General features: G+C 38.5%; 1 protein-coding gene across 1 annotated transcript; it reads left to right on the top strand.

Moving 5' to 3' along the window:
* Positions 1-86: 86 nt before the first annotated feature.
* Positions 87-21005, top strand: PSMD12 (proteasome 26S subunit, non-ATPase 12). Its single transcript, XM_024573092.4, has 11 exons — positions 87-274; positions 7492-7551; positions 7648-7776; positions 12729-12836; positions 14377-14481; positions 15616-15765; positions 15871-16005; positions 16439-16551; positions 17419-17593; positions 19343-19420; positions 20423-21005. The coding sequence occupies exons 1-11, from the start codon at positions 167-169 to the stop codon at positions 20630-20632; spliced, it is 1371 nt and encodes a 456-aa protein (XP_024428860.2). The 5' UTR covers positions 87-166; the 3' UTR covers positions 20633-21005.
* The last annotated feature ends 4155 nt before the right edge of the window (positions 21006-25160 follow it).

Below are 25160 nucleotides of genomic sequence, written 5' to 3'. Positions count from 1 at the left end.
GGCTGGCCGCGGCACTGCCTGATTGGCGGCCGGCGCAGGGGGCCTCGTGGGGTCCTTCGCGCGGGCTGCCGACGCACTGCCTGAGCGGGTGCGCAGGCGGCTTCCGGTGTGGTTGACGAGTGGTGGCTGAGGCAGGGGTACATCCAGGGACGCTCAGGCAGGTACCATGGCGGACGGCGGCTCCGAGCGGGCTGATGGGCGCATCGTCAAGATGGAGGTGGACTACAGCGCCACGGTGGATCAGCGTCTGCCCGAGTGCGAGAAACTGGCCAAGGTGAGGGGAGGCCGGTTGTCTGTTGGCGGGCGCCACGGGCTGAGTCACGGCGCGGAGCCTGCTTAGGCCTCAGGGGGCCTGAGGACTGGACCGCGCATCCCCAGCCCATGTTGGGCCTGCCTGAACGGGACACCCCAGGGCTGCCTGATCAGGGAGACGCCGGGCAGGGTACGATGATGCGTACAGCTTTCCAGACCCTCCTCAAGACAGATGGTCACTTCCCGCAGGAATTGGGGCCGGATAGTACTTTCTGCGTTTCCTTGGATACTGTTTAACGCTTACTTTAGTAGTGTCTCAGGGGTTAAAGCCCGCTTCGGCATTCAGGCTAGATCAGGGAGTTTCGTTCTATTGCCCTTGCTGGAGCAGTTTATGTGAAGTTGTTTATGGATCCCGGCGATGTGCCTGGCCTTTGGCCAGGAAGAGGGGCAGGAAAGTGGTGCTACGAGGTGATGAACACAGGAGTTCTGTCCAGGAGGAGCTCGTGTACGCAACGAATTAGACAAGTCCTGCAGGGCGGTGTATGCTTTACAATAATGAATAAAGTGTTACTGTAACCCAGAAGGAAGCTCTTCATTCTTACTGGGGGGATAAGGGAAGGGTTTACAGAGAAGCTCATGTTTGTGTTGGGCCTGGAAGAATGAGTAAGATTGGGTGGGGAAGGAGTCATTCCTTTAGCGGAAACTACGTGAGTAAAGACAAGTAGGCACCAAAGTGCAGAATAACCTAATTAGAGGAGGTCTTGAACAGTAGGTTAGCTCCATTGCTTATCTCCTATAGGTTAGCAATCTAACTTGGTCCAAACATCATTACGCCCCCTACTGTGTGTCAGGCAACTTTGTGTATCTTTTTACATGTAAAGAAACCAAGGCTCGGAGTTACTTGTCCAACGTTACAGTAACTAATAGGTAGAACCGGGGATTCAAGACTTGGTTTCCCTGACTACGGAGGGTAAGGGTGGTTGTTGAATCAGCGTCACCGTGGGCTGTTGCTCTAAGGCCTCATTATGCTCAGGCCTTAATAAATTCTTTGATCAGTCTCCAGCCACAGACATTTATTGCTCTTCACCTGGGGTGCATTCACTAATAAGGTGGGTTTTGCCCCTAAAGAGCTTACTACATAAGTACATTGAAGTGTAGCAAATTCAGGGGCAGGAGGAGGACGCTACTTCACATTTAGTTTTAGAAAGAAACCTTTTTAAAGCCTCTCTTTTTTCCAAAAAAAAAAAAAAGAAGAATTTAATGAAGCTTTACAAAAAACGAGGCTAGGGAAAGATGATGTTGACACACCTGTATTTCTTAGGGACAGTACACTTGATGGAGGGGAGTCATAAATTCATCTCTGAGGTTTCTAGCAGAGAGTGTAAAGAAACATCATGGGTTACTTAAGGGTTGGAAAATGCAAACACCTGCAGTGCCAGCGAGAGAACAATAGCTGGCGTTTACCGAGTGGCGTCTGCGGTGCCAGGCACTCTTCCCAGGGCTTACACGCATTGGCTTACTTGCTCCTCGCCCGAGCCCTGTGTGGTGGGTATCGCTGTTCTTACTTTACAGACAGCAGGCTAGGAGGAGTTAAGTCACATGCTGCAAGGCCCAACGGCTACTGAAGTGGTGGGGCCAGGATGCAAACCCAGGCAGATGGATTCTAGGCTTGTGCTCTCAGCATGCTGCCCGGCCTGCAGGGCCTCGTGTGAGGAAAACCTGAACTTCTAAACACCTGCCCAGGCAAAAGGGCAGTAACTCTTCACCTCCAGTTAATCTTTGCTCATTGGGGGTGAAGGCCAAGCCTTGTTAACTCTTCTATTTTGAGGGAGAAAATCAGGAATATGGGTTCATATGTGAAATGCCTCAGTATTTAGAAACTGGACAGTAATCTGTTTTAACATACTATCTGAGTCACAACCATCTAGATCAAATGAAACTCAACTACAGGCCAAAGGCAGCCCCTGCACCACCACTTTGGAACTAATAGAGTGACATTGTCCGTAGGAAAAAACCATTTGCTTTAAAGAAGTACAGCTATTCCAGAACTGAGACCTGGGAGAGAAAAAATCTTCCCTTTACCTGCATATTCTGACGGTCTGCTGGGTGTAAGACCTAGTCAGTGCTAAACATTGTGGGGGGTGCAAAGATTACTAGTCAAAGCTCTTGCCCTCAAATAGGTTAGAGGCCAGTAAGAAAATAGTATCTCACTGCTACCTAGCGATTGCATGTATGGCATTTTTTCAGGACAGTTGTGTCCAAGACAGTTGAAAGATTTGCAGCTCAAATGCCAATGCCTTTTTAGTTACCGGGTGGAATGGAAATGTTTTAAATTAAAGGCATTTGAATTCTGGTTATTTCTTTTTTTAAAGTCAGCATAGCAGTGGGACAAAACAGGGTGTAGGTGTGAATTGCTTTTGTGGGGGTGGGGGGGTACTTGGAGGTGGTAGGGTATAAGATTTTGGATTAGGTTAAAAACTGATGGTTGTCTTATAGTCCTGGTTAACTTTTTAAACAGTATGTCTCTTAGATTTGCTATTTATTTATTGTTTTATAGTATTTTATAACCATTCTGCCAAACATAAGGAAATAACTTATTTGGCATTACGTGTCTGCATTGGAATATATGGAATATATTAGCATCCATTTTATTTTTTATTTTTTATTTTGAACCCATTAATAAAACTGAAAAAAAGTTTTATTTTCATTTTACTTTTGAGAAAACTAAGGTTCAGGCAGCTTAAGCTGTTTATCCAAGGACCACAGTAGAGCCAGGTCAAGCTCAGGTCTCTGGGAACATGGAGAGTGTTCTTGCAACATACCACGACCTCTTTAAGGGACTATTACTTTTGTGCTTACTTTCCTTAAGAAACCTTTTATTTTTAATGTAAAAGACATTTGAAGATGAAAATTATATGTGTATAGCGGCTTTGATAAGGATATATCAGGTTAAAAAAAAACCAACACATGTAGTAAAAGCTTTCAGAAGGTAGACTGAAGTCTAGACCGGGGTGGTCAAATTTGTCAAATCTAGGCTGTTCAGATCTCCTACAATTATGACCTAATACAATTCTGTTTCTGTGTCCTGACACTCACCCAGCAAATAACAATAATAACTAATATTTATTGCTGTGTAAGTTCTATATAATGTTAACTATTATGATGATGATGATGTTCATACTAAGTTCCAAGCATAGGTATTGCTTTAATCGTTGCGCCGACCCTGTGGGCTAGGAACTATTACTATGCCCATGTCAAGGTAACTCAGTGGTGGGGCTGGGCTTTATTACAAAGCAGTCTGGTTGCAGAGCCTTCTTTCTTAACCATTACATTCTATTGTGTCTTTGATTGGTATATGAGGACCCTGCTTTAGGTCGGTGAGACAATAAAAGTGATGCTAGTTTTTGCTAATGCTTTTTCCTTCACCGTTGTTTCAGGGAGTTAAAAATTAATCCAAAGAAGGCCTTTTCTAAACTGTAAAGATGGTTAGCAGTTCTTAATACACAAAAGATTCCCTCCTTTTTGATAATGGTGTATGTGCTGTATGGTTATTTGAGGATTCCTTGCATTATTAAATTGAATATAGCCTTTGGTTCTCCTTTCTCTTGGTGTCTTTTCATTTCATTTGGTCATCTGCAGCCTCTTCTTAAGGTCAGTATTAAAAATAAAGAAGTGAAATGAAGAGTTTACTGATGGGTAGCAGCTTGGACAAAGACCCACTTAACAGTTTATTTAAAGTATTATATTGGCATTAAATCTCAACTATTTGCGGTAACTTCTTATTTGCTCTTTCATACTCATTAGATTGTTTAACAAATCATTAAAAGATTGGATCCATTTAGGAGTTAAAGGATGGACACAGATACAGAGAACTTATAGATACCCAACATGTACTGATGTTGAACAAACTAGTCATTTACCTCATTTGCAAGGAATGTTTTAGTGAGAAGAATGATTCACAGAATTCACATGTTCCAACAAGTTGGTTTTGGTAGCTCTGGCCATCTTGCTCCTCTGTGAGTTGAAAGGCAGCATTGAGGTGGTAGAATTTGAGGAACTATCTGATTAGATAGGAAAGGAAGATGTTTAGCCATAGAATTGAACCTGGAAGATGGGGGGTGGGTAGAGAATTGGGAGTTGTATTTAATGAAGTTGATGGTAGTGTCTCTCAAACAGCACTGAATTACTAGCTATATAAACTGTCACATTCTACTTACTGTGACACTAAGAATCAGAAATTTGAAGCCATTAAGATCAACTGACTAGTTCAGGTCAGTGTCGATATGTGCAGTTGGTGCAAGGGAAATAATTAATTAAACAAGGTCCAGCCCTAAGAGAACTTACCACTTAGAAGGCAAGATGTGCACATTAATAACTGGCATGAGTATAAAGGGTGCACCATAATATCTACAGAAGCAATGTGTGATTGTCCCGATGCAGAGCATGGAACCGCACTGATCAACAGTATAGACACTAACCCTGCTCTTAGAGTTTGCATTCTAGTGCGATTACAAAGACAGTAAACATTAAAATAGAATAGAATTTGGGGTCATTGCAAAGCAGAAAGTCAGTGGGCTTGAGTGTTAGAGGAGGTGCTGAGTGACTTGATTTTAGAGAGCATTATTTGAGAACATCTTTCTGAGAAGGTAACATTTAATGTTTCATTGATACATGCAGACCATTGCTCTAGAGCATTCTGATTCCTTCACATCTAGGGTTCAGTTCTTTAAAAACTATAGTTCTGAATTTGGTCCTGGCTGGTGTGGCTTAGTGGATTGATCCCTGGCCTGCAAACTGAAAGGTTGCTGGTTTGATTCCCAGTCAGGGCACGTGCCTGGGTTTCAGGCCAGGTCCCCAGTAGGGGGTTTGAGAGAGGCAACTCAGACACATCAAACACATCGATGTTTTCTCTCCTTCTCTTTCTCTCTCCCTTCCCCTCTGAAAATAAGTAAACTCTTTAAAAAAATAAAAACCATAGTTCTGAATCTGAATGTTATATAAACTATACTGTGTTGATCAGTCATATGAGTAACAGTACTTAGAAATGTGACAGGAGGTGACCATGAATATACAGCTATTTTACATAAACCATTTTGCACTACATTTTGTTGCCAGACGGTAACCATTTCCCTGTGGCGATTACTTTGATCAAAGCAAAGGTGTAATTTAAACTAATATAGTGTAGTGAGGGGAAGGGAAAATTGGACCAGGAAACAAGGGCCCTGGGCTCCTGTTCTGCTGGTCGGTTTTGCGGCTGAGTTGTTTGGCCCCCAGTCCTTTTACTCTCGAAAGTAAGATGATTGAATTGAATAATGTCTAATCTTTTCAGTTCTAATGTTTTTTGATATTTTATGATTTATTAGCCTTTACTTTGGAGAATTTATAGATTTGCTTTTTGCTCTTTTCCCCTAATGAACATTTAGCCAGCATTTATTGTATATATGAATCTAAGAGCTTTGAGAACTGGTTCTTCCCTTTGCATAGGAAACATTGTTAAAATGTTAATCGTATATGTTTCAGATTCAATTAAAGTAAGTTCAAACAGTGGCTTTACAAAGTACATATTCTGCTGCACAGAAAATTCGTAGTTTAGCCCCGCCTGGTATGGCTCTGTGGATTGAGAGCCAGCCTGAGAACCATAAGGTCACCAGGTCGATTCCCAGTCAGGGCACATGCCTGAGTTGCGGGCCAGGTCCCCCCAGGTGGGGGCCTGTGAGAGGCGACCCATAGATGTATCTTTTGTACATTGCACAGGTCGATGTTTCTTTCTCTCCTTCTCCTTCTCTCTCCCTTCCCCTCTCTCAAAAAATAAATGTAAAAAAATCTTTAAAAAGAAAAAAGGAAATTCATATTTTAAAAGTTATCTTGGCAAATATGGAAACAGTATTTTTGAAAAGTCCAAACATTTGTGCCCTTAATTCAAAAGCTATTTAATACTTTTTTTTCGTCAGTAAAATAGTACTCTTGTGCCATCCATGAATATCACTAAAATAAAATTAAAAAATTTTTCATTTATAGTTAGAAAAACAATTTCTAAAGATAATCCTCATCATAGCTTCCAGTTCATTCATTGTTATTAATATCAGTATTGGAAATGAAGTTTTTGTGCTATGGGCTGGCTTTATCAAAATGTGTGGGTTCCTAATAGGATAGCTTATTTTAGTCCCCATGTATTATCATTTGGGTTCATATTGTTTGAATTTTGTTACTTTCTTTATTTTTTTAAATTTATTTTTAGAGAGAGGGGAAAGGAGGGAGAAATAGAGGGACAGAAACATCAATGTGTAATTGCCTCTCACATGACACCCACTGGGGACCTGGCCTGCAACCCAGGCATGTGCCCTGACTGGGAATCAAACCACTAACCCTTTGGTTCTCCAGCTGGCATTCAATCCACTGAGCCACACCAGCCAGGGCTGTTACTTTAATTTCTTAATGTGTCCCAGGGAGAATGTTTTGTTTTTGCAAATTAGGTAGAGTTTATTAGGCAAAAAGGGGTGTATTTCATCTGGATCAGTATCTGCTTAAGAGCATGAATTTTGGTAGAGCAAGTGTGGCTACTGCCAAGAGGGCTTCATTTCTTTTTAGCACAGTTATTTTTAAAGTCTTTGATAATTTAACCAGGGTTTCTTACCTTTTTACCACCAAATATCCTTTTTGTTTCTCCTCAAAATTTCATGTTTTATAATATTTGTTATGGTAAAGAATTGTTCTTTTCCCATTTTTATTCTTTAAAGACACATGTAGCTGCCAGTTAAGAATATCTGTTTAGAACAAGATGAACAGATACTACTGCACTGAGTTGATAAGTTAGAATCCAAAACAAACTCTTGATGTTTTGCTCAGGCGTTAAATCATTGTTGTTCTGAATTTAGTTTCTCTTAGATATTTTGGAACGTTAAAGAGAGCTTATGGGGCCCTGGCTGATGTGGCACCGGACTACGAACCAAAGGGTTGCTGGTTTGATTCCTAATCAGGGCACATGCGGGTTGCAGGCCAAGTCCCCAGTGGGGAGCCTGCAAGAGGCAGCCACACGCTGATGTTTCTCTCCTTCTCTTACTACCTCCCTTCCCCTCTGTCTAAAAATAAAATAAAATCTTTAAAAAAAAAAAGACTTAACTGCCTTGTTTAAAAAAAAAAAGATAGCTTATGGGCCCCAAGTTGGAAAATTTTAGACTGGTTATTTGGTTTTGTGTTGGTGGTGATGTTTTCATTGTTTATTTTAATCTTTTGTTTTAGGAAGGAAGACTTCAAGAAGTCATTGAAACCCTGCTGTCTTTGGAAAAACAGACCCGTACTGTGAGTAGCTTATAGTGAAAACCTCAGTCACCACAGTTAGCAATAATTTCATTCAATATGGTTCCATTAACTTTCAGTACATTCTCATTTTTACAGGCTTCTGATATGGTGTCTACATCTCGTATCTTAGTTGCAGTAGTGAAGATGTGCTATGAGGCTAAAGAATGGGATTTACTTAATGAAAATATTATGCTTTTGTCAAAAAGACGGAGTCAGTTAAAACAGGTAAGTTCATGATTGCTCACAAACATTCACATTTAAATAAGGACTTTTAGAAAACCTTTCTGTGAATCTGTTTTAAATCTATTAAATCAACATTATAACATTTAGAGAGTTTGAAAATTCTGTCCATATTTTTATAACTGCTTTTATTTTTGTATCTTCTTCTAGTCTTTATTTATTTGGATATTTTTATAAAATTGTAGTGAGGATGTTATTCTCTTTCCACATTGTTCCATAGCGTCTTCATGTTTATTATTTTAAATGATTATTATAACCCATCAAGTTGATAATCTATAATTTACTTAATCATGTGTCTTTTATTTTTTGATTTTTTAATACGTTCTTTCAACTTTATTGAAATCATCCATATCCTGGACATACTTGCCATTTTTAAAAATCAGTTTAATGCTATCCAAAGGTGATGTTCACTTTAATCCTGTTTTCCCTCACGCCATTGTCATGAGCCTTCATTCCAGGCCACATAGACAGAGAGGGCCCATGCCACATGAATGGCAACCACTGCAACAAAAGCAGCATAAAAAGGCTATCCCTATTAGAAACCCCAAAGGTGCCTTCAGAAACATAAGATTTAGCTCTGGCTGGTGTGGCTCAGTAGATTGAGTGCCAGTCTGTGAACCAAAGGGTTGTTGGTTCACTTCCCAGTCAGGGCACACACCTGGCTTGTGGGCCAGGTCCCCAGTAGGGGGCATGTGAGAGGCAACCACACATTGACCGTTCTCTCCCTCTCTGTGTCCTTCCCTTCCCCTCTCTAAAAATAAATTAAATTAAATTAAATTTTTAAAAGAACAACATAAGATTTAGTGGTGAAATATAACCCAATAGGTACAGTGATCTTTCAAGCTGTGAAGAACAGGAGAGTTCAGGGTAGATGCTAATGAACTTTCTGACATCGGTTCAGCACAACTTTATCAAGGCACTCCATGGTGTTGCCACCTGCAGCAGGTCCTCGTAGGTGGACTGGGCTCACTGGCCACTCTCAGTTGGCTCAGTGGATGACCAGAGGCTATGCCTGAAATGCCTGTGAGCCTCATATGTCTTGTATTAAACACTTAATATTAAAATTACTTTTGAAGCCATTTCAGATATTGTTTTAAATACTTACTTTGTTTAAAGATTAAGTATATTTTCTTAGGGCTTTTTTGTAAAGATAGATTTTTCTTTATTGCTTCCCTGTTCTACTGCTTGAGATATATTTATTTAAATGGTCCTCTGTGGAAGTAGATTCTACTTTTCATATTTCTATCTCATTGTAAAATGTTATTTGTTTCCTGAGTAGCTTCTGGGTTTTTAGTTTTTGCTTTCAAATGATAAAGGTAATGACATTGTAAAACAGGTTAGTAGTAGAACCAAAAACAGAAATATAAGGTTCTTGTCTAAATCTCTTATTTTATTAGTCTTCTGCTAGAGTGAGCTTAGTGGGTTAAATTATTTCTTGCAAAAAATAAAGTTACTATGATTGTTTTCTGTTTTGTTTTGTTTTGGTTTTAGATAAGTTTGCATGCGTATAATACTCACTGTTAAGAATTTAATAGATTTGCCCTGGCTGAGTAGCTCAGTTGGTTAGAGCATCATCCCGATACACCAATGTACGGATTTGATCCCTGGTCAGAGCACGCACAAGAATGAACCAGTGAATACATAAACAAGTGGGACAACAAATTGATGTTTCTCTCTCTCACATCAGTAAGTAAGACCTGACTGGTGTGGCTTAGTAGGTTGGGCATCATTCTGCAGACCTAGAGGTCGCCAGATCGAGTCCCAGTTGGGGCACATGTCTAGGTTGCAGGCCAGGTACCCACTTGGAGATGTAGGGGATGCTGGTCATTATTTCTCTTGCACATCAGTGTTTGTTTTTTCTCCCTCCCTTCCTGTCCCTTTAAAAATAAATAAAAATATTTTTAAAAATCAGCAAATTTTTTTTCATAATTTAATAGATTTAATTGAGGCAATCTAGTATGTGTGAATGTGAAATTCATTTAAATACTCCTTTTGGTGGTCAGTTCTGTGTTTTGAGAAACCATCACAGAGTGGTTGAGAGATGAACAGATAAACAGTCATCTTCCTCTGATTTTCTAGGAGACTTGCTTTCTGTAGGACAACTTTGAAAGGGCTACGTAATTTCTAAGGCTACTTTTCCCTTAGTTTTGGGAAAACCTGGATTAAATAAAAGTGTGTTTTATATAGTATACTACAGTTCAAAGCATGTGTCCTCAAATTCAGATTTAATTTCATAGAGTCATAAAATTTCAGCGCTAGTTACAGGACTATTTAATTCTGTTACTTATCCTGTAGAGAAACTGAAATTTATATATACAGCTCTTGAAATATAAAGAAATGTATAATTTAGTACAGAATAGACGCATTTTTAAAAAGATTTTATTTATTTACTTATTTTTAGAGAGTGGGGAAGGAGGGAGAAAGAGAGGGAGAGAACCATCAATGTGGTTGCCTCTCATGTGGCCCCTACTGGGGACCTGGCCCACAGCCCAAGCACATGTTCTGACTGGGAATCAAGCCAGCGACGACCCTTTGGTTTGCAGGCGGGCACTCACTCCACTGAGCCACACCAGTCAGGATTAATTTAGTACAGAATATAAGTCACAAGAAATCATAGTACATACTTTAACAAGTATCCTAAGGTTGATTTTTTATTTCTATTTTATTTTTTTTAAGATTTTATTTCTTTTTAGAGAGAGGGGAAGGGAGGGAGAAAGGGAGAGAAACGTCAATGTGTGGTTGCCTCTCGTGTGCCACCCCTACCCACCACCCCCGGCCAGGGACCTGGCATGCAACCCAGGCACGTGCCCTGACTGGGAATTGAACTGGCGACCCCTTGGTTCGAAGGCCTGCGCTCAAGCCACTGAGCCACACCAGCCAGGGCCTAAGATTGATTTTTTAAAAACTATACACACACATGACAATATATAGTAGGTGACCTGAGAGTAGTGAAAGGTATTAAGAGATATGACAGGAGGAAGAGAATGTTTTCAATTAGGTTTATGAGGAGGCTTTTTGGAGAAAGAGGAATTTAAGTTTTAGAATTGGCCAGTGATGTACCCAGAACTGGGATGGGGACTGCTCCTTTTGCTCTAACATTATGTCTTCATAGCTGTGGGAAGTGCTTAGGGGCTCAACATACCTCTTCCCTTTTCCCATAATTACTTTTTTACCTAAAACTTTTTTATTGGCCTTATCAGACTTAGAAAGTAATACTTTTCTTAACCTTTTCTAGATTGCTTAGTGGTTTCTAATTCACTGTCGCTTGAGCATAGGAGGTAAGCCTCACTCAACTATTACTTCCCTAATGACTTACCTACATTTTTTTCAGGGAACAACAGGGTATTCAGTGTCATTTGAATATTGATAGTTTTGTTCTGTTTTTGCTTTTACCCCCATCTGGTTTCTGTTCATGTGTTTTTGCGTAGCTTTTAGAATCATCAAGTTGTATGCATGCTCTTCTAGAAACCATCGATTTTAGTGGGATCGTATGTTTTGTGAGATACAGGTGTCCCGGGGCCTTGCACTTATTGGAGGAGTTGTATGTTACAATAAAGCCTTAATTTCTGGAACTCATAGGTCTCTAAACAGCAAATTTTTGCAGGCAATTAAGGTCTGTCCCTGGCCAGTGTGCCCAGTTGTTGGAGTGCTGTCCTGTAGACCGAAAGGTTGCAGGCTTGGTTCCTGATCAGGGCTCGTACTTGGGTTGCAGGTTTGATATCCAGTTGAAGGCAACCAATCTATGTTTCTCTCTCCCTTCTTCTCTCTCTAAAAGCAATGAAAAAATGTCCTCAGGTGAGGGTAAACAAATAAAATTTCTTTAAAGAAAAAAGGCTAAACTGTGCTACATGATCATTAAATGTTTTTCAAGGAAATCTTTGCAACACATTCCATGGGATTCTTTTTTCAGCTTTATTAAGGTATAATTGACAGCAAGATACTATGTTTACTGTTCTGTTGTTATACACAAAATATGCTTAATATAATTTAACATTGTCTTAATGACAGAGAGTCCTGATTATTATTATTTATGACTATGATGTGCTGTTTACAATCTAGGAGTTGGCAAACTATGGGTCATGGACCAAATCTCACCTTCCACCTTTGTAAATAAAAGTTTTTGAACACTTCCGTGCCCATTTGTTACATGTTGCCTATTGCAGCTTTGAAGTCAAAAGGCATATTTGAATAGTTGCTGCACAGACCCTGTGACCCACAAAGTCTAAAATATTTACTATGTAAATAGCTATAAATCTGTAAACACAGACAGAGAAGGTTTGCTGACCCCTGACCTCGATCCTGGAATGTTAGAGCTGGAGGGAATGTAGTCCAGCCTGCTTATATTACCTGTGAGGAAACTGGGCATGAGACACCCTTCCTTTTCTTTGTCACCTTTTATTGAATCGAGTGTGGGTGGCCGTGGCTCCTCTTCCCCACCCAGACGATGGAACCATTTTCCTCCTGCCTCTGCCACTGCCTCTCTCTGCTTCAGTCATGCTGTCTGCCGGCTGTTGCCTCACCGCTCTCACAGCCAGGGTGAACTCTGCTTTTCCCCTTCTTTTTATTTATTTATTTTACCTTTAGTCTGTTTTAATTTCTTCCATTCATTTCTGCTTGGCTTCAAAAAGCTAGCTGCAAGCCCCCTAATAGATGTCTTCAGTCATGCCTCTTTCCCTTTCCTTTTGTGTAATTAGTTCACGAGTTGTAGTGGGAGAGGGACAGTCTTACACCTGAGGGTCTCCTACCCTCTATGGATTTACTCCTGGGTACTCGGTGCTTCTTAACTACCCGGGAGGTGTGCTGTTCTTTCACAGACATTTCAGTGCGTAGAGTTGCTTGGCAAGACCACATTTGACCACAGCACTTCCATCAGTAAATACTTCCTTTTCCTATATGAGGAATGGATTTTGCTTATGAGTGATTTTTTATTATTTTAGGCTGTTGCAAAAATGGTTCAACAATGCTGTGCTTACGTTGAGGAAATCACAGACCTTCCAACCAAGCTTCGATTAATTGACACTCTACGAATGGTTACAGAAGGAAAGGTGAGTTGTGTGTTGGCACAACTGACAGTGGTAAATACTCTCTTATTTGTATTCAGAGATACTTGTATGTGTACACATTTTGCATTAGTATATAAAAATAAGGTTAATTCTTCACCTTGCCTAGATCTGCTTGAAAAGTCTGCAATTGGGATAGTAGCTAAGGTTTCACTGTAATGTTTAAATTATTAGAGTATTTGCAATGTGAGGTAAATTTTCAAAATTTCACTGTCTTGCCAGAATCTAGTTGTATTTATTTTGTATTTCTCCCTGCTGCCTCCAATCTCGTGTTTCTCTAAAAAGGGCGAGTACAAAATGGTGACTGTGGTAGACAGGCTTTTTTCCTAGATAGAGTTTTGTGGTTTGAAGGCAAAAGCTCAGCTTGTTTTTAACTTCTTGTGTTTTCAAGTGACAGTTCAGTTCAGTAGATGTCGTTGAGTATCTGTGTTGTGCTAGGTCCAAGTGAGCAGGACTCTGTTACCTCAGAAAGGTGGGTCATGGGAGTAGTCACTGGGCCGTGTTGTGACAGTAGCGGTGTGCCGACGGTCCCCCACAGCACAGGGGTGCCCGGGGTGCCTTGGAGAGTTGATGGTGGCTGAGTGGGCTTTCTAAGGATGAATAGAAATTCTACAGGGCCAGCAGGTATGGGGACGGTATCAGAGTAAGAGACACCCAGTTCATTTATGAAACTGTAAGTAGTTTGTAATTTTTGGAGATTAGATTTTGGGGGGTGGAGTGGGGAGCAAGGGTTGCTGCAGGGCAGAGTTTGAACGGCCAGCCTAAGCATGAAAATTAGCTTCCTGACCCTGTGAGCTATATAGGTAGATTGTTAATGTTTAATTTATTGAAAGTCACAAATCCACTGATATTATTTATAGCTACAAAAAAAGCTAGTAACTTCCATACTTATTAGAAAGATCAGGTATTTGTAAAGAAAGTAGCCTTGTATTTAAAGATAAATCAAAGTTAGAGAATTGGTTGAATTGTAGCTACTGGACTGTATATGCTCTTTGTAAAGGGTGTTATTTTTCAAATCAATGTTTTTTAAGATTTTATTTATTTACTTTTAGAGAGGGGAAGGGAGGGAGAAAGAGAGGGAGAGAAACATCAATGTGTGCTTGCCTCTTGTACACCCCCAACTGGGGACCTGGCCTGCAACCCAGGCATGTGCCCTGACTGGGAATCAAACTGGCAAACCTTTGATTTGCAGGCTGGCGCTCAATTTTTTTAAGGTACTTTTCATTTTGTGTGTCAGTTATGTAGCAGGTGGTTCTGCAATTCATTAAACACAGCAATTTCATATTTAGGTTCTCAAAGCAAAGCTGCAAAGTATGGGCAATGTTTTTTAGAGGCATTTTCTTAAAACTTATGTGATCGTGGAGTGTAAAACGTCACCCAGCTCTGTTGCTCATGGAGGATAAAGTGCATGGTAACTCTGAGTAAATGCTCTTCACCTGGTTTGCAAAAGAGTTCAGTTTTGTCTTTTAACTTGTAACACATGTCTGTAGGAATTTTGATAATAATAAGTTTATTGTATTTGTAGATTTATGTTGAAATTGAACGTGCTCGACTGACTAAAACGTTAGCGACTATCAAAGAGCAAAATGGTGATGTCAAAGAGGCAGCCTCCATTTTACAAGAGTTACAGGTAAGGTGCTACATTTTAGAGTGTGTGAAACTTTATATTTAGCTGGTAATATTTTCTTGTGGAAATAGCTTATCTTGGCACCTTACTGCTTTTTTCTAAACCACCAAAATTAAGAGTGAGTGCAATAAAGTGTGAGGTTATTCAAGTAGCTGGCAGTAGAGTAATTGTTGTCCCAGATAAATTAAACTGCTATAGAAGTTTTGAAGAAAAATTAGGACCAACAAGTTAATCTTGATTTTTGTGCTGTTATTTGAACATTTTGATTCTCAGAATATAAGTAAAATCAGTAATTAATATACTATTTACTTATTCCTTAGGAATTACAGTTAATTATTGGCTTTGTTCTTAATGAATATTTGATTAGTAGTCAGTTTCTGGGCTAAATTGGTTTAACAAAAAGTTGCCTCATAATTTGCCATGTTTCGGGACAATTTTTTTAAAGATGTTATTTATTGATTTTTAGAGAGAGGGGAAGGGAGGGAGAGAGAGAGGGAGAGAAACATCAATGTGTGGTTGCTTCTCACATGCCCCGAACCTGGGGACCTGGTCCATAACCCAGGAATGTGCCCCGACTGGGAATCAAACCAGCGACCTTTTGGTTCTCAGGCTGATGCTCATTCTACTGAGCCACACCAGCCAGGGCATGAATTGAATTGTTCTATATCCTGATTGTGATGGTGATTACACAAATTTATAAGTGTGTTAAAATTCATAGAACTTCACTCCAAAAAAACCCCCCAAACATTTATTTTATCAATACTATACAATTTCCTGGAGGAAATTAGCTATTTTAAAAATTTATCTCAGAGAGAAAGGGAGAGAAAGGGAGAGGAAGGGAGGGGGGAGAGAGAGAAACTTGGATTTGTCGTTCTATTTATTTATGCATTCATTGGTTCCTTCTTGTATGTGCCCTGACCAGAGATCAAACCCACAGCCTTAGGGCATTGGGGATGATGCCCTAACTTGTAAACAACTAAGCTACCCACCTAGGACAAAACTAGCTTTTTTAGAGTCAACACTGTCCCAAAATGCAGGAAAGTTACTATTATTTATCAAAGGTGCCTATTTTAATATGTATTTAACTTTGTTGTAGTTTCTAAGATTATAAGTTAATTTGAGGACTTAATCTGCTAGGTGGAAACCTATGGGTCAATGGAAAAAAAAGAACGAGTGGAGTTTATTTTGGAGCAAATGAGGCTCTGCCTCGCTGTGAAGGATTATATTCGTACACAGATCATCAGCAAGAAAATCAACACCAAATTTTTCCAGGAAGAAAATACAGAGGTACAGTATACGTATCTCTTCATATAAATTCACTTAAAAGTGTTTGGGGGGGAGGAATCCATAAATCCCGATTTATTTTGTCAACTTTCTTTTTTTTTCCCCCAGAAATTAAAGTTGAAATATTATAACTTAATGATTCAGCTGGATCAACATGAAGGGTCCTATTTGTCTATTTGTAAGCACTACAGAGCAATATATGATACGCCCTGTATACAGGCAGAAAGCGAAAAGTGGCATCAGGTAAGAGTATATTCTTTTACTTGACATTGGTACTTATTATGAACAATTTGCAATTTTAAATTTATTTGGAAATAATTTTAACTTCAGTAATTATCTGCAGTTTTATAATGCTGCTTTAAATAGCTTATATGTGTATTGTACATTTATGCTGCTAACTTGTTATAAGAATTACTTTTATACATTTGGGGAAAAAAAACCCAACCCAGGTAGTAATTCAAATAAGCAAAGATTTATTGTAATAAATTTATGAAAACTAAATATTACAGAAAGACACTGGGAAAAGAGCAGCCTAAGATTTTTTTTCTCCTAAGACTTTTGAGTACAACATTAAAAATGAAGTTATACGGTTATTCCATGATTTTTCAGTTCTGCCAAAGTTTTCATTTTGTCTCTAATCTTGCATATAATCTATTGTATTATACAACTTTTTTAGGCTTTGAAAAGTGTTGTCCTCTATGTTATCTTGGCTCCTTTTGATAACGAACAGTCAGATTTGGTTCACCGGATAAGTGGTGACAAGAAATTAGAAGAAATTCCTAAATATAAGTAAGTGTTTTTATAATTAGTTTAGTATACCTCAGTAGAAGCACTGTTTTGAAAATTGGTTAACCTAAGTGAATACTTCTCAACTGGTTGCTGATAGATCAGATGTGTCAAACTCATTTTCACAGGGGGGCCACATCAGCCTCGAAGTTGCCTTCGAAGGGCTGAATGTAACTTTAGGACTGTATAAATGTAACTACTCCTTCACGGTTCAGTGAGAGCCTGCCGCTGCCGCCAGGTGGAAGAAACAAGGTGCCGGGCTGGGTTCAGCTTGCAGGCCTGGTGTTTGCCACCTGTGTGATAGACTGTATTAGAGAATAAAACTAGAGATAGTAGTGCAGTGGTTTTTGTAGTAGTGTATTAGAATTTAATGAGATTATTACACACTTCATTCTAAACCACTTATCAAGTACAAGTTTTATTTCAGCTAATCTTAACATTTTTTGTTTAATTAACCATTTGGTGAAGTTTTTATCAGTAGTTAACGGTTTTGTGATTTTTTCAGAAGTACTTCTGAAAATCTGTTATATAAAACAAATGTACACTTCATCATAAGCACAATGGGCTTTTATTTTTTTAAAGCTATTTTTCTTTTATCTCTTTCATTTAAAAGTTTATAGTCATTAGTCCAGAGATTGGCAAATATAATGTAGGAGAAATAGAATGTTAAGTATAGAATACGGTGTTAAGAATTACTGTGGGACAAAATGGTAGTAAAATTGGTAATATTAATAGTAATCCACCTGACTCTTACTCTGCAGATAAAAATTTATTAAAAATACAGTCTTTGTTGATATTTAAAACCTTGCCATTATATTAGATGAATGTTATCTTATAGATTTGGAATATTAAGTTTTATACCATTTATAGGGATCTTTTGAAGCTTTTCACCACAATGGAGCTGATGCGTTGGTCCACACTTGTTGAAGACTATGGAATAGAATTAAGAAAAGGTTCTCTGGAAAGTCCTGCAACCGATGTTTTCGGTTACACAGAAGAAGGTGAAAAAAGGTGGAAAGACTTGAAGAACAGAGTTGTTGAACATGTAAGAATCTGGCATGGTAGAGATGGCAACTTAGAAGTAAAGTTCAGCAAATTTGAGCATAAACTTTTATTTTTTATGCTTGATAATCAGTTGTGTTAACATGCTTCATTTTGAGATGACCCTGCAATCATTAAAAATTTTATAGCACAGACACTAGAAGGAATTTTTTTTTAAAGATTTTATTTATTTATTTTCAGGGAGAGGGGAAGGGAGGGAGAAAGAGAGGGAGAGAAACATCAATGTGTGGTTGCCTCTCGTGCACCCGCAACTGGGGACCTGGCCTGTAACCCAGGCGTGTGCCTGACTGAGAATCGAACCAGTGACCCTTTTGTTCATAGACTGGCACTCAGTCCACTGAGCCACACCAGCCAGGGCTGGAAGGAATTTTTTAATGTGAGGGATAATTGGGGTTGGGAGAGTGTTTTCTGTGTGATACTCACTTGACAATTTTGAATTGGGTAACATATCTTAAACCTGAACTTTGATCTTCTTGGTGTCACTAGAAATTGAATTATGTCAACATGCATTCATATAGCAAACACTGTTTTAAAATCCTCACCTGGGGATATGTTGATTTGAGAGAGAGAGAGAGAGAGAGAGAGAGAGAGAGAAAGAAACAGAGAAACAGAAACATGTATAGGAAAGGGAAACATCGGTAGCTTGCTTCCCATATTGGCGCCCTGACCAGGGATCGAAGCCACAACCTAAGTAGGTACCCTAATTGGGAATCAAACCTGCAACCTTTTGATGTACGGGACAATGCTCCAACTAACTGAGCCACCTGGCCAGGGCACAAACACATTTATTGTGAGGCTTCTGTGTGCCAGACACACACCACAAAGTGCTGGGACACGTGGGAGAATAAGACATGATCCCTAACTTCAGTTGTCTTGATGCACTGGAGTTGTGGGTTTGATCCCTGGTCAGGGCACATTCGAGAGTCAGCCAATGAATGCATAGATGGGTGGGACAGCGAATGGGGGGGGGGGTGTCTGTGTCTCTCTCCCCCCTTTCGCTCTTTCTTCCCCTCTTCCCTTCTTCCTCTCTAAAAATCAGTTTAAAAAGATAATAAAGATTAGTCTCTAACTTCAGTACCATTTCCAGTGAAAATTAGGAAATTTAATTTCAAGTTACATTTAAGTAGTTATAATGATGATAAAATGATGTTTTGAGAAATCAATTTTTTAAATTTTTAACCTTTTAAACATTTGTCATAATTAGAAAAACTTTAGTTTTTTGCATTTGACAAAAATACTTTAGTTTAGTTACAATTTTAATCACTAATTTATTTAAGATAAGCCTATATTTTGACTATATATTTTAAATAGAGAGTTATGGAGAGTACTCAGAATAATTTACAAGTAACTGCAGAATTAAAAATATCTAAATATTTACTATATTTTTCAGACTATAAGACTCACCTAGGTTTTACAGGAAAATGGAAAATTTTGAAGCAAAAAATGTGGTAAAATATTTAATAACATAAATAACATAATATTTCACCTACATAAATGCAAGCTACATTCGGACTATAAAACGCACCCCCATTTTCCTCCCAAATTGGGGGGTGTGTCTTATAGTCCGAAAAATATGGTAGTTTTATTAATGAGGTTTAGAACTAGCATTATTCCATTGGTGAGCTATGGAAAAAATGAAAGTTCTAAGTCTGACATTTTTACGAAACCTATTTCGATACGAAAACAAATGACAACTGTTACAAGTCCTCTTCGCCCACTGTCCTCTCCCCAGAATATTAGAATAATGGCCAAGTATTACACGAGGATAACGATGAAGAGGATGGCGCAGCTTCTGGATCTGTCTGTTGATGTAAGTAGTAAACCTCATTGTTAGAGTTATTTGTAGCCATTCATTTTGAATGTCCGTCAACGTACAAAAATAGAGAAAATCAATTTTGTTTTACTTAATTTTAAGTTTAGGTGATAGTTTCCCCAAGCTACCTTAAGTACCAAAGAATAGTCTAAATGTCAACTTACATCAATATTATTCACATTAGTTTAAATCTTCTCTTAAATATGTTAGTTTTTCATTAGTTTGAAGCCCAAGCTATATATTCTATAATACATATGTTTGTTAGATTTTAAATACGTTCCCAGAAGTGAACTGTAGGAATAAAAGATAGGCGGGAAACTTGACTGCAGTTCACCTGAAAGGCCCAGGATGTGTTAGAGAGGTTTTGTATTTAAATCTGAGTTTCGTGTTGATGAAATGTACAGCACCAAAGAGATAGGAGGTAAGTGAAATGTATAGCAATGGTCTCAAAAGCCTCGTCTGCCACCAGAAGTACTTGGGACAGTTCAGCCGAAAAATAAGCAGCACGGGATGTTAGGATTCTTGATCCTCCGTTAGTTCATTGGCTCTTCTCATTTCTGGCTGAAGGTACGAGAGTCCTTAGAAGCAAAGTGCTTGTCCATGGCGATGTATTTGCGAGGTAGCAGGGTATATATTCTAAACCAGCATTCCTGGAAACAGTTGACTGTATAATACTGCTTTTTAGGAGGAAGTATTGTAGAAAAGAGTAGATCAGGTTGCTGCTGGCAGCAGGCCCTTCCCCAGGACCAGCAGTATTAAGATTGCAGGGAGGCAGATTTAAACTTGTCCCTGACTCTGAGTGGACTCAGACTCTGTTCTTTCCCTATAGACTCTCAGTGAAATAAGTGCATTAACACAGGAAATCAGCAGTTGCTAACTGTTAATAATGAATTTTAACCCTACATATACTTCAATGAAGAGTTTAGAAAATGCTTTCCTTAAATTCTGTTTATTATCTGTAATTATCTGGTCTTAATCCACTGTCTTTCTCTCTTACAGGAGTCAGAGGCTTTTCTCTCCAATCTTGTAGTAAACAAGACCATCTTTGCTAAAGTAGACAGGTTGGCCGGAATTATCAACTTCCAGAGACCCAAGGATCCAAATAACTTATTAAATGACTGGTCTCAGAAACTGAACTCATTGATGTCTCTTGTTAACAAAACTACACACCTCATAGCCAAAGAGGAGATGATACATAATCTACAATAAGGGTTTCGAAGCCCTTAATGCTTTTAGAAAACAGTTCAAATTGGAAGTCAATTAAAAAAAGAAAAAAAGACTGTTATGGTGTACATGTTGGGTTATTTTTTTCCTATTCTCAGCTCCTTTGTCTAAAACTTAAAATATAGTGAATATGTCTGAGGCCCCTTATGACTGTTCAACTCCCTGATTTCATCGTTAACTTTTCATTTGCAGTTAGTACAAAAATATACATTTCTATTGTCTGAATGCTCAAAAAATTGTGTCATAACTTACCCAAATGTTTTCTATCATTGAAAACCTTCTTAGCTATTATTTGTTTTCATTCAGCTAACAACCATAATTATAATAAAAGCAATATATGCACGTTTATTTTCTATGATTACCTGTGAACATTTTATGGGGTAGTGATATAAGTGTTGGGTTTTTTTTTTAAGTTTTTAAAATAAATTCTGTTGTAAATCTATGAATTATTTAGTAGAATTTTAAAAGGAATATAGAACATGTAAGAACATTTAGGATAGAGTTGGGATTTGTGAAGAATTTGTATTTTAGTATGGTGGCAGAAAGTTTCTAGACTGTGTGTATGGAGGAGCTACATGGTAGGCTGTAGACTTCTTCCTTTTCTTTTTTCCTATTTTCTTTCTTTTTTTAAATTTTTGAGTCAAACTGGTTTTAATCACAGTAGCGTATTTTTACCCACTTCCCCTGACTTGACCAATTGTTGACAAAATCGAGTGATGATGTATTGGCACAATTTAACACGCAGTCATTTTTATAAGACTTTGTAGCTTTAACTTACAGGTCTGATGACATCATTAATACTTCCAATTCATTAGTTCCTTTGAACACTGGATAATAACCTAAAATACTTTTAAAAATGACTCCCCCAAAGACTTCAAGCCACTCACTTAGCAAATGGTATAATAGTATTAACATTTTTTCCCCAGAATTAAACAAAAGTAGTTTTACTGTCAAAAGGAACATCTGAGATCAATTAACATGAGTAAATTTTAGAAGTTTTTAAAATTTGATTTACTTCAGAGAAAATTGAAAAATGAAACAATGTTAGAAGGCTATTCAAAATTATGTTTAAATGACTAAAGTATGAGGTCTACTTTTCAAAATACAAATGTAGAGAGAGGAAAAACATTTATCATAATTAATTTTCCACATAATGGTCACTAAATTGTCCTATTTCATGATCCCATGGCTGGGGACAATTGTGGGGCCTTTACTATTTATGCCGAGTCATTGCGAATAATAATATATTAATCTAATTTTATTCTTTAGAAATTTAATGTATTGGTCACATTAATAACATTAACATCTGCTATCACTTATCTTTAAACACTAACCAAAAATGTGGCAAGCTGAGAAACATCAGTTCACCCTAGCAGTAAGAATATGGTTTTAATTTTCTTTTCAATGAAAAGGATAGAACATAAAATTACTTGGCATTGTTAATTTGTAAATCGAGTTGGAGCTCATTTGACTTTAACTTCTCATTAACTTCATCTTCCTAGGGGCTTGTCCCCTTTGTATCTGCCAAACCTGGACCATTGGGCCAAATCTGTTGCCGTAAAGACCTCAGGTGCCCCTCGCTGGTTTTTATCAACATGCTCACCCTCAGCTAAGCTCCTGTTATGTTGTGATTTGCTGCCACTTGTAACTGTCCAGTGACCCAGTCCCACTTGACCTTATTAACTGCTCATCATTTTCTTGTTTTTACTGTCCAAGAAAATTTAAGAGTTACTACTAACTTTTGTTAGTGTTACAAAAAATAATCCATGATCCTAAGGCAGTAAAATATTTGAGGTTTTTTTAACCCAAAATCCTGTCTTACATTTCAGACCTAACGCCAGCATTCATGAAAAGGATGGAGCCCCTTTATTTTAAATGTGGAGAAGATAATACTTGACTCATTTCATTTTTATTAGGTTACTAACCAGCAGGAGAGGTAATAAGCCTGTTTTTTGTTTTTTTTAAACACCTTTATCCTTTTATTTCTATATAACATGTTTTATTTTTAGAGTTCAATAGCTGTTTCTGTAATTATCCTCAATTTTCATGTGCTGATTATAACTGAATCATTGGAAAACTCATCTTTAAAATTCGTAATGTTTCATTCTCTCTCTTACAAGGATGAAATATATGATAAACGTACCTGTGTTAAATTTTCAATTCCTGGACATAGCAGCAATAAAAGCACTGATTTGTGGGTATTTAAGAAAACTGGGAGAATAAACTCATACTTTAAAAAATTACTTCTCTTTTTAATTCTCTTACTGTTTAAAACAAAAAGCTATAGATGATTTTCAATTTTCTTTCAAAATCATGTTGTCTCTCTCAACCTGTTTTCAGTAGTGGGGAAGCATTTTGCACGGTAGGTTCAAATGTTACATGGTTGGCTTTTCCCCTGAATTCTATCTGATTTAGGATTGGTGATGGGCCATGCCTACGTGTGCTCCTGACCACACGAGTGATTGTCCAACTCGTCGCACTTGGGAATCACCTGCAGGGCCTGTTACCACTCAGACTGCCCACCCGAGTTTATGATCCAGTAGGTCTGGGGTGGGACCTGAGGATTCTCATTTCTAACAAGTTCTTGGGTGTTGCCGATGCGGCTGGTTCCACGAACTGCACTTTGAGAACCACCCCTTTGGACAACATGCAGTAAATGGTAGAAAAGAACTCTGTTGGATGTGCGAAATATCTTTCTGAGAAAACTCCTGAGTGAACGTGCACATGGTGGTGCCGCGTGATGCTTCTCCAGTGCCTTTGTTCTCTCTCCTGAGATGCAGAGAAATGCTGTTGCTTTTTCGGCGGGTATAAAACCTTGTCCCAGACTTGGAGCCAAATCATTACAATGTTGAAGGAAGTGAATGACATCTCTTGAATTTTGCAGAAGTTTCATCATCTTGCTATTTTTTCTCTATGAGATTGGGAACCATGTTTACCCTTTCCAGCCCCTAATAACTTCGTTCTGTCTCTGAATTTGCCTACTCTAGGTATTTTGTGTAAGAGGAATCACAATGTTTGTCCTTTTGTGTCTGGCTTATTTCACTTAGCATAATGTTCTCCAGGTTCATCCGTATTGTAGCATGTATCACAACATTTCTTTGTATGGCTGAATAGCATTCCATTATGTGGATAATACCATGTTTTGTTTCTGTTGATGGTCACTTGGGTTGTTTCCACCTTTTGGCTATTGTGACTGGTGCTGCTGTGAACATGGGTATACCAGTTCTGTTTTCAGTCCTTTTAGTTAGATCTTCATACTGGTTTTAAGAAAATAGATTCAGCCCTGGCTGGTATGGCTCAGTGGATTGAGTGCTGGCCTGCGAACCAGAGGGTTGCTGGTTTGATTCCCAGTTGGAGCATGTGCCTGGGTTGCAGGCCAGGTCCCCAGTATAGGGGGCGCATGAGAGGCAACCACACATTGATGTTTCTATCCCTCCCTCCCTCTCTCTAAAAATAAAATCATTTTAAAAAATAGATTCAGGAAAAATTGAAAAGATTGTGCAGAGCGGTTCTTTGTACCCTTCACTCAGTTGACACATTGACTTTTAAAACCAAAAGGCTGTGTATGTACAAAGGAATGCTGTGGTAGACCAGAGAGGGAACAATTCCTGGCAACGCGGTTCATATTTTAAACATATCCTAGTGAAGATAAAGACAAATTCCACAAGAACTCCAGTTCTCCTGTACCTACTGTCAAGGGGGCCTGCAGTCAGCGGGATAGAAACCACTCGTGATAGTTACCAGACCAAGTGCCAGCCGTGGTGAGTGTGTATCGTGTGTGAATCCCAGGGGAGCGATGGCATTAAAGAAGGCATTCCTGTCTTCATCATAGGTAGTCTTGTATCTGAAACCCATGAAGGGCTTTTTAAGGTTTTAGAACCAAAAAAATCTAAAGTACATCTGGCATTACTGGGACGAATAAAAAGAATTCAGTGTGAATCATTAAAAGTAGCTAAGTGGATTTTATACATCTACAAAGATGGTCCAAGTATTCATAAACTTTATTTTTAGGCTGTAGAAATAATGTTCTCAACAGGGGCAGCTTTATCTATAAAGAAGGTAGGTGTCATGGATACACCTTTTCTTAATTTTCCTGTGTTGCTGTACATACAGCCTTACTTAATATGTTATGAGTCCCAACTTTGCAGTAAAAATCATCTTCAAGTTTTAATATTCCTAAATGTACTACCCTGTTTATATCTTAACCTGAAGTTTAGACATTTTCCTTGAACTGTGAAAGAAAACTCTGGTTTCATAATGTCTTTTTAAAAAGGCTTAAATGTCACTTGAAAATGTAGCAAGTAAAAGGTTAACACAATATGATGCAAACTAATTTTACTTGACCGAGATTTCAGTATTATATTCATTTAAAGTTTTGAGTATTCAGAGGATTAGATAACTTTAAAAGAGTTAACTAACCTTCCAGAAAGAGCAAAGGAAATGTCAGGGTGGAATAAGACGTTTCTTAAAATGCGTATCATGCCTGCTACCGCAGAATACACAAGATAATGCC

Source organism: Desmodus rotundus, chromosome 9 (genome assembly GCF_022682495.2).
Source record: "Desmodus rotundus isolate HL8 chromosome 9, HLdesRot8A.1, whole genome shotgun sequence".
NCBI classification, from domain to species: Eukaryota; Metazoa; Chordata; class Mammalia; order Chiroptera; family Phyllostomidae; genus Desmodus; species Desmodus rotundus.
This window is presented reverse-complemented; position numbering and strand designations above follow the sequence as displayed.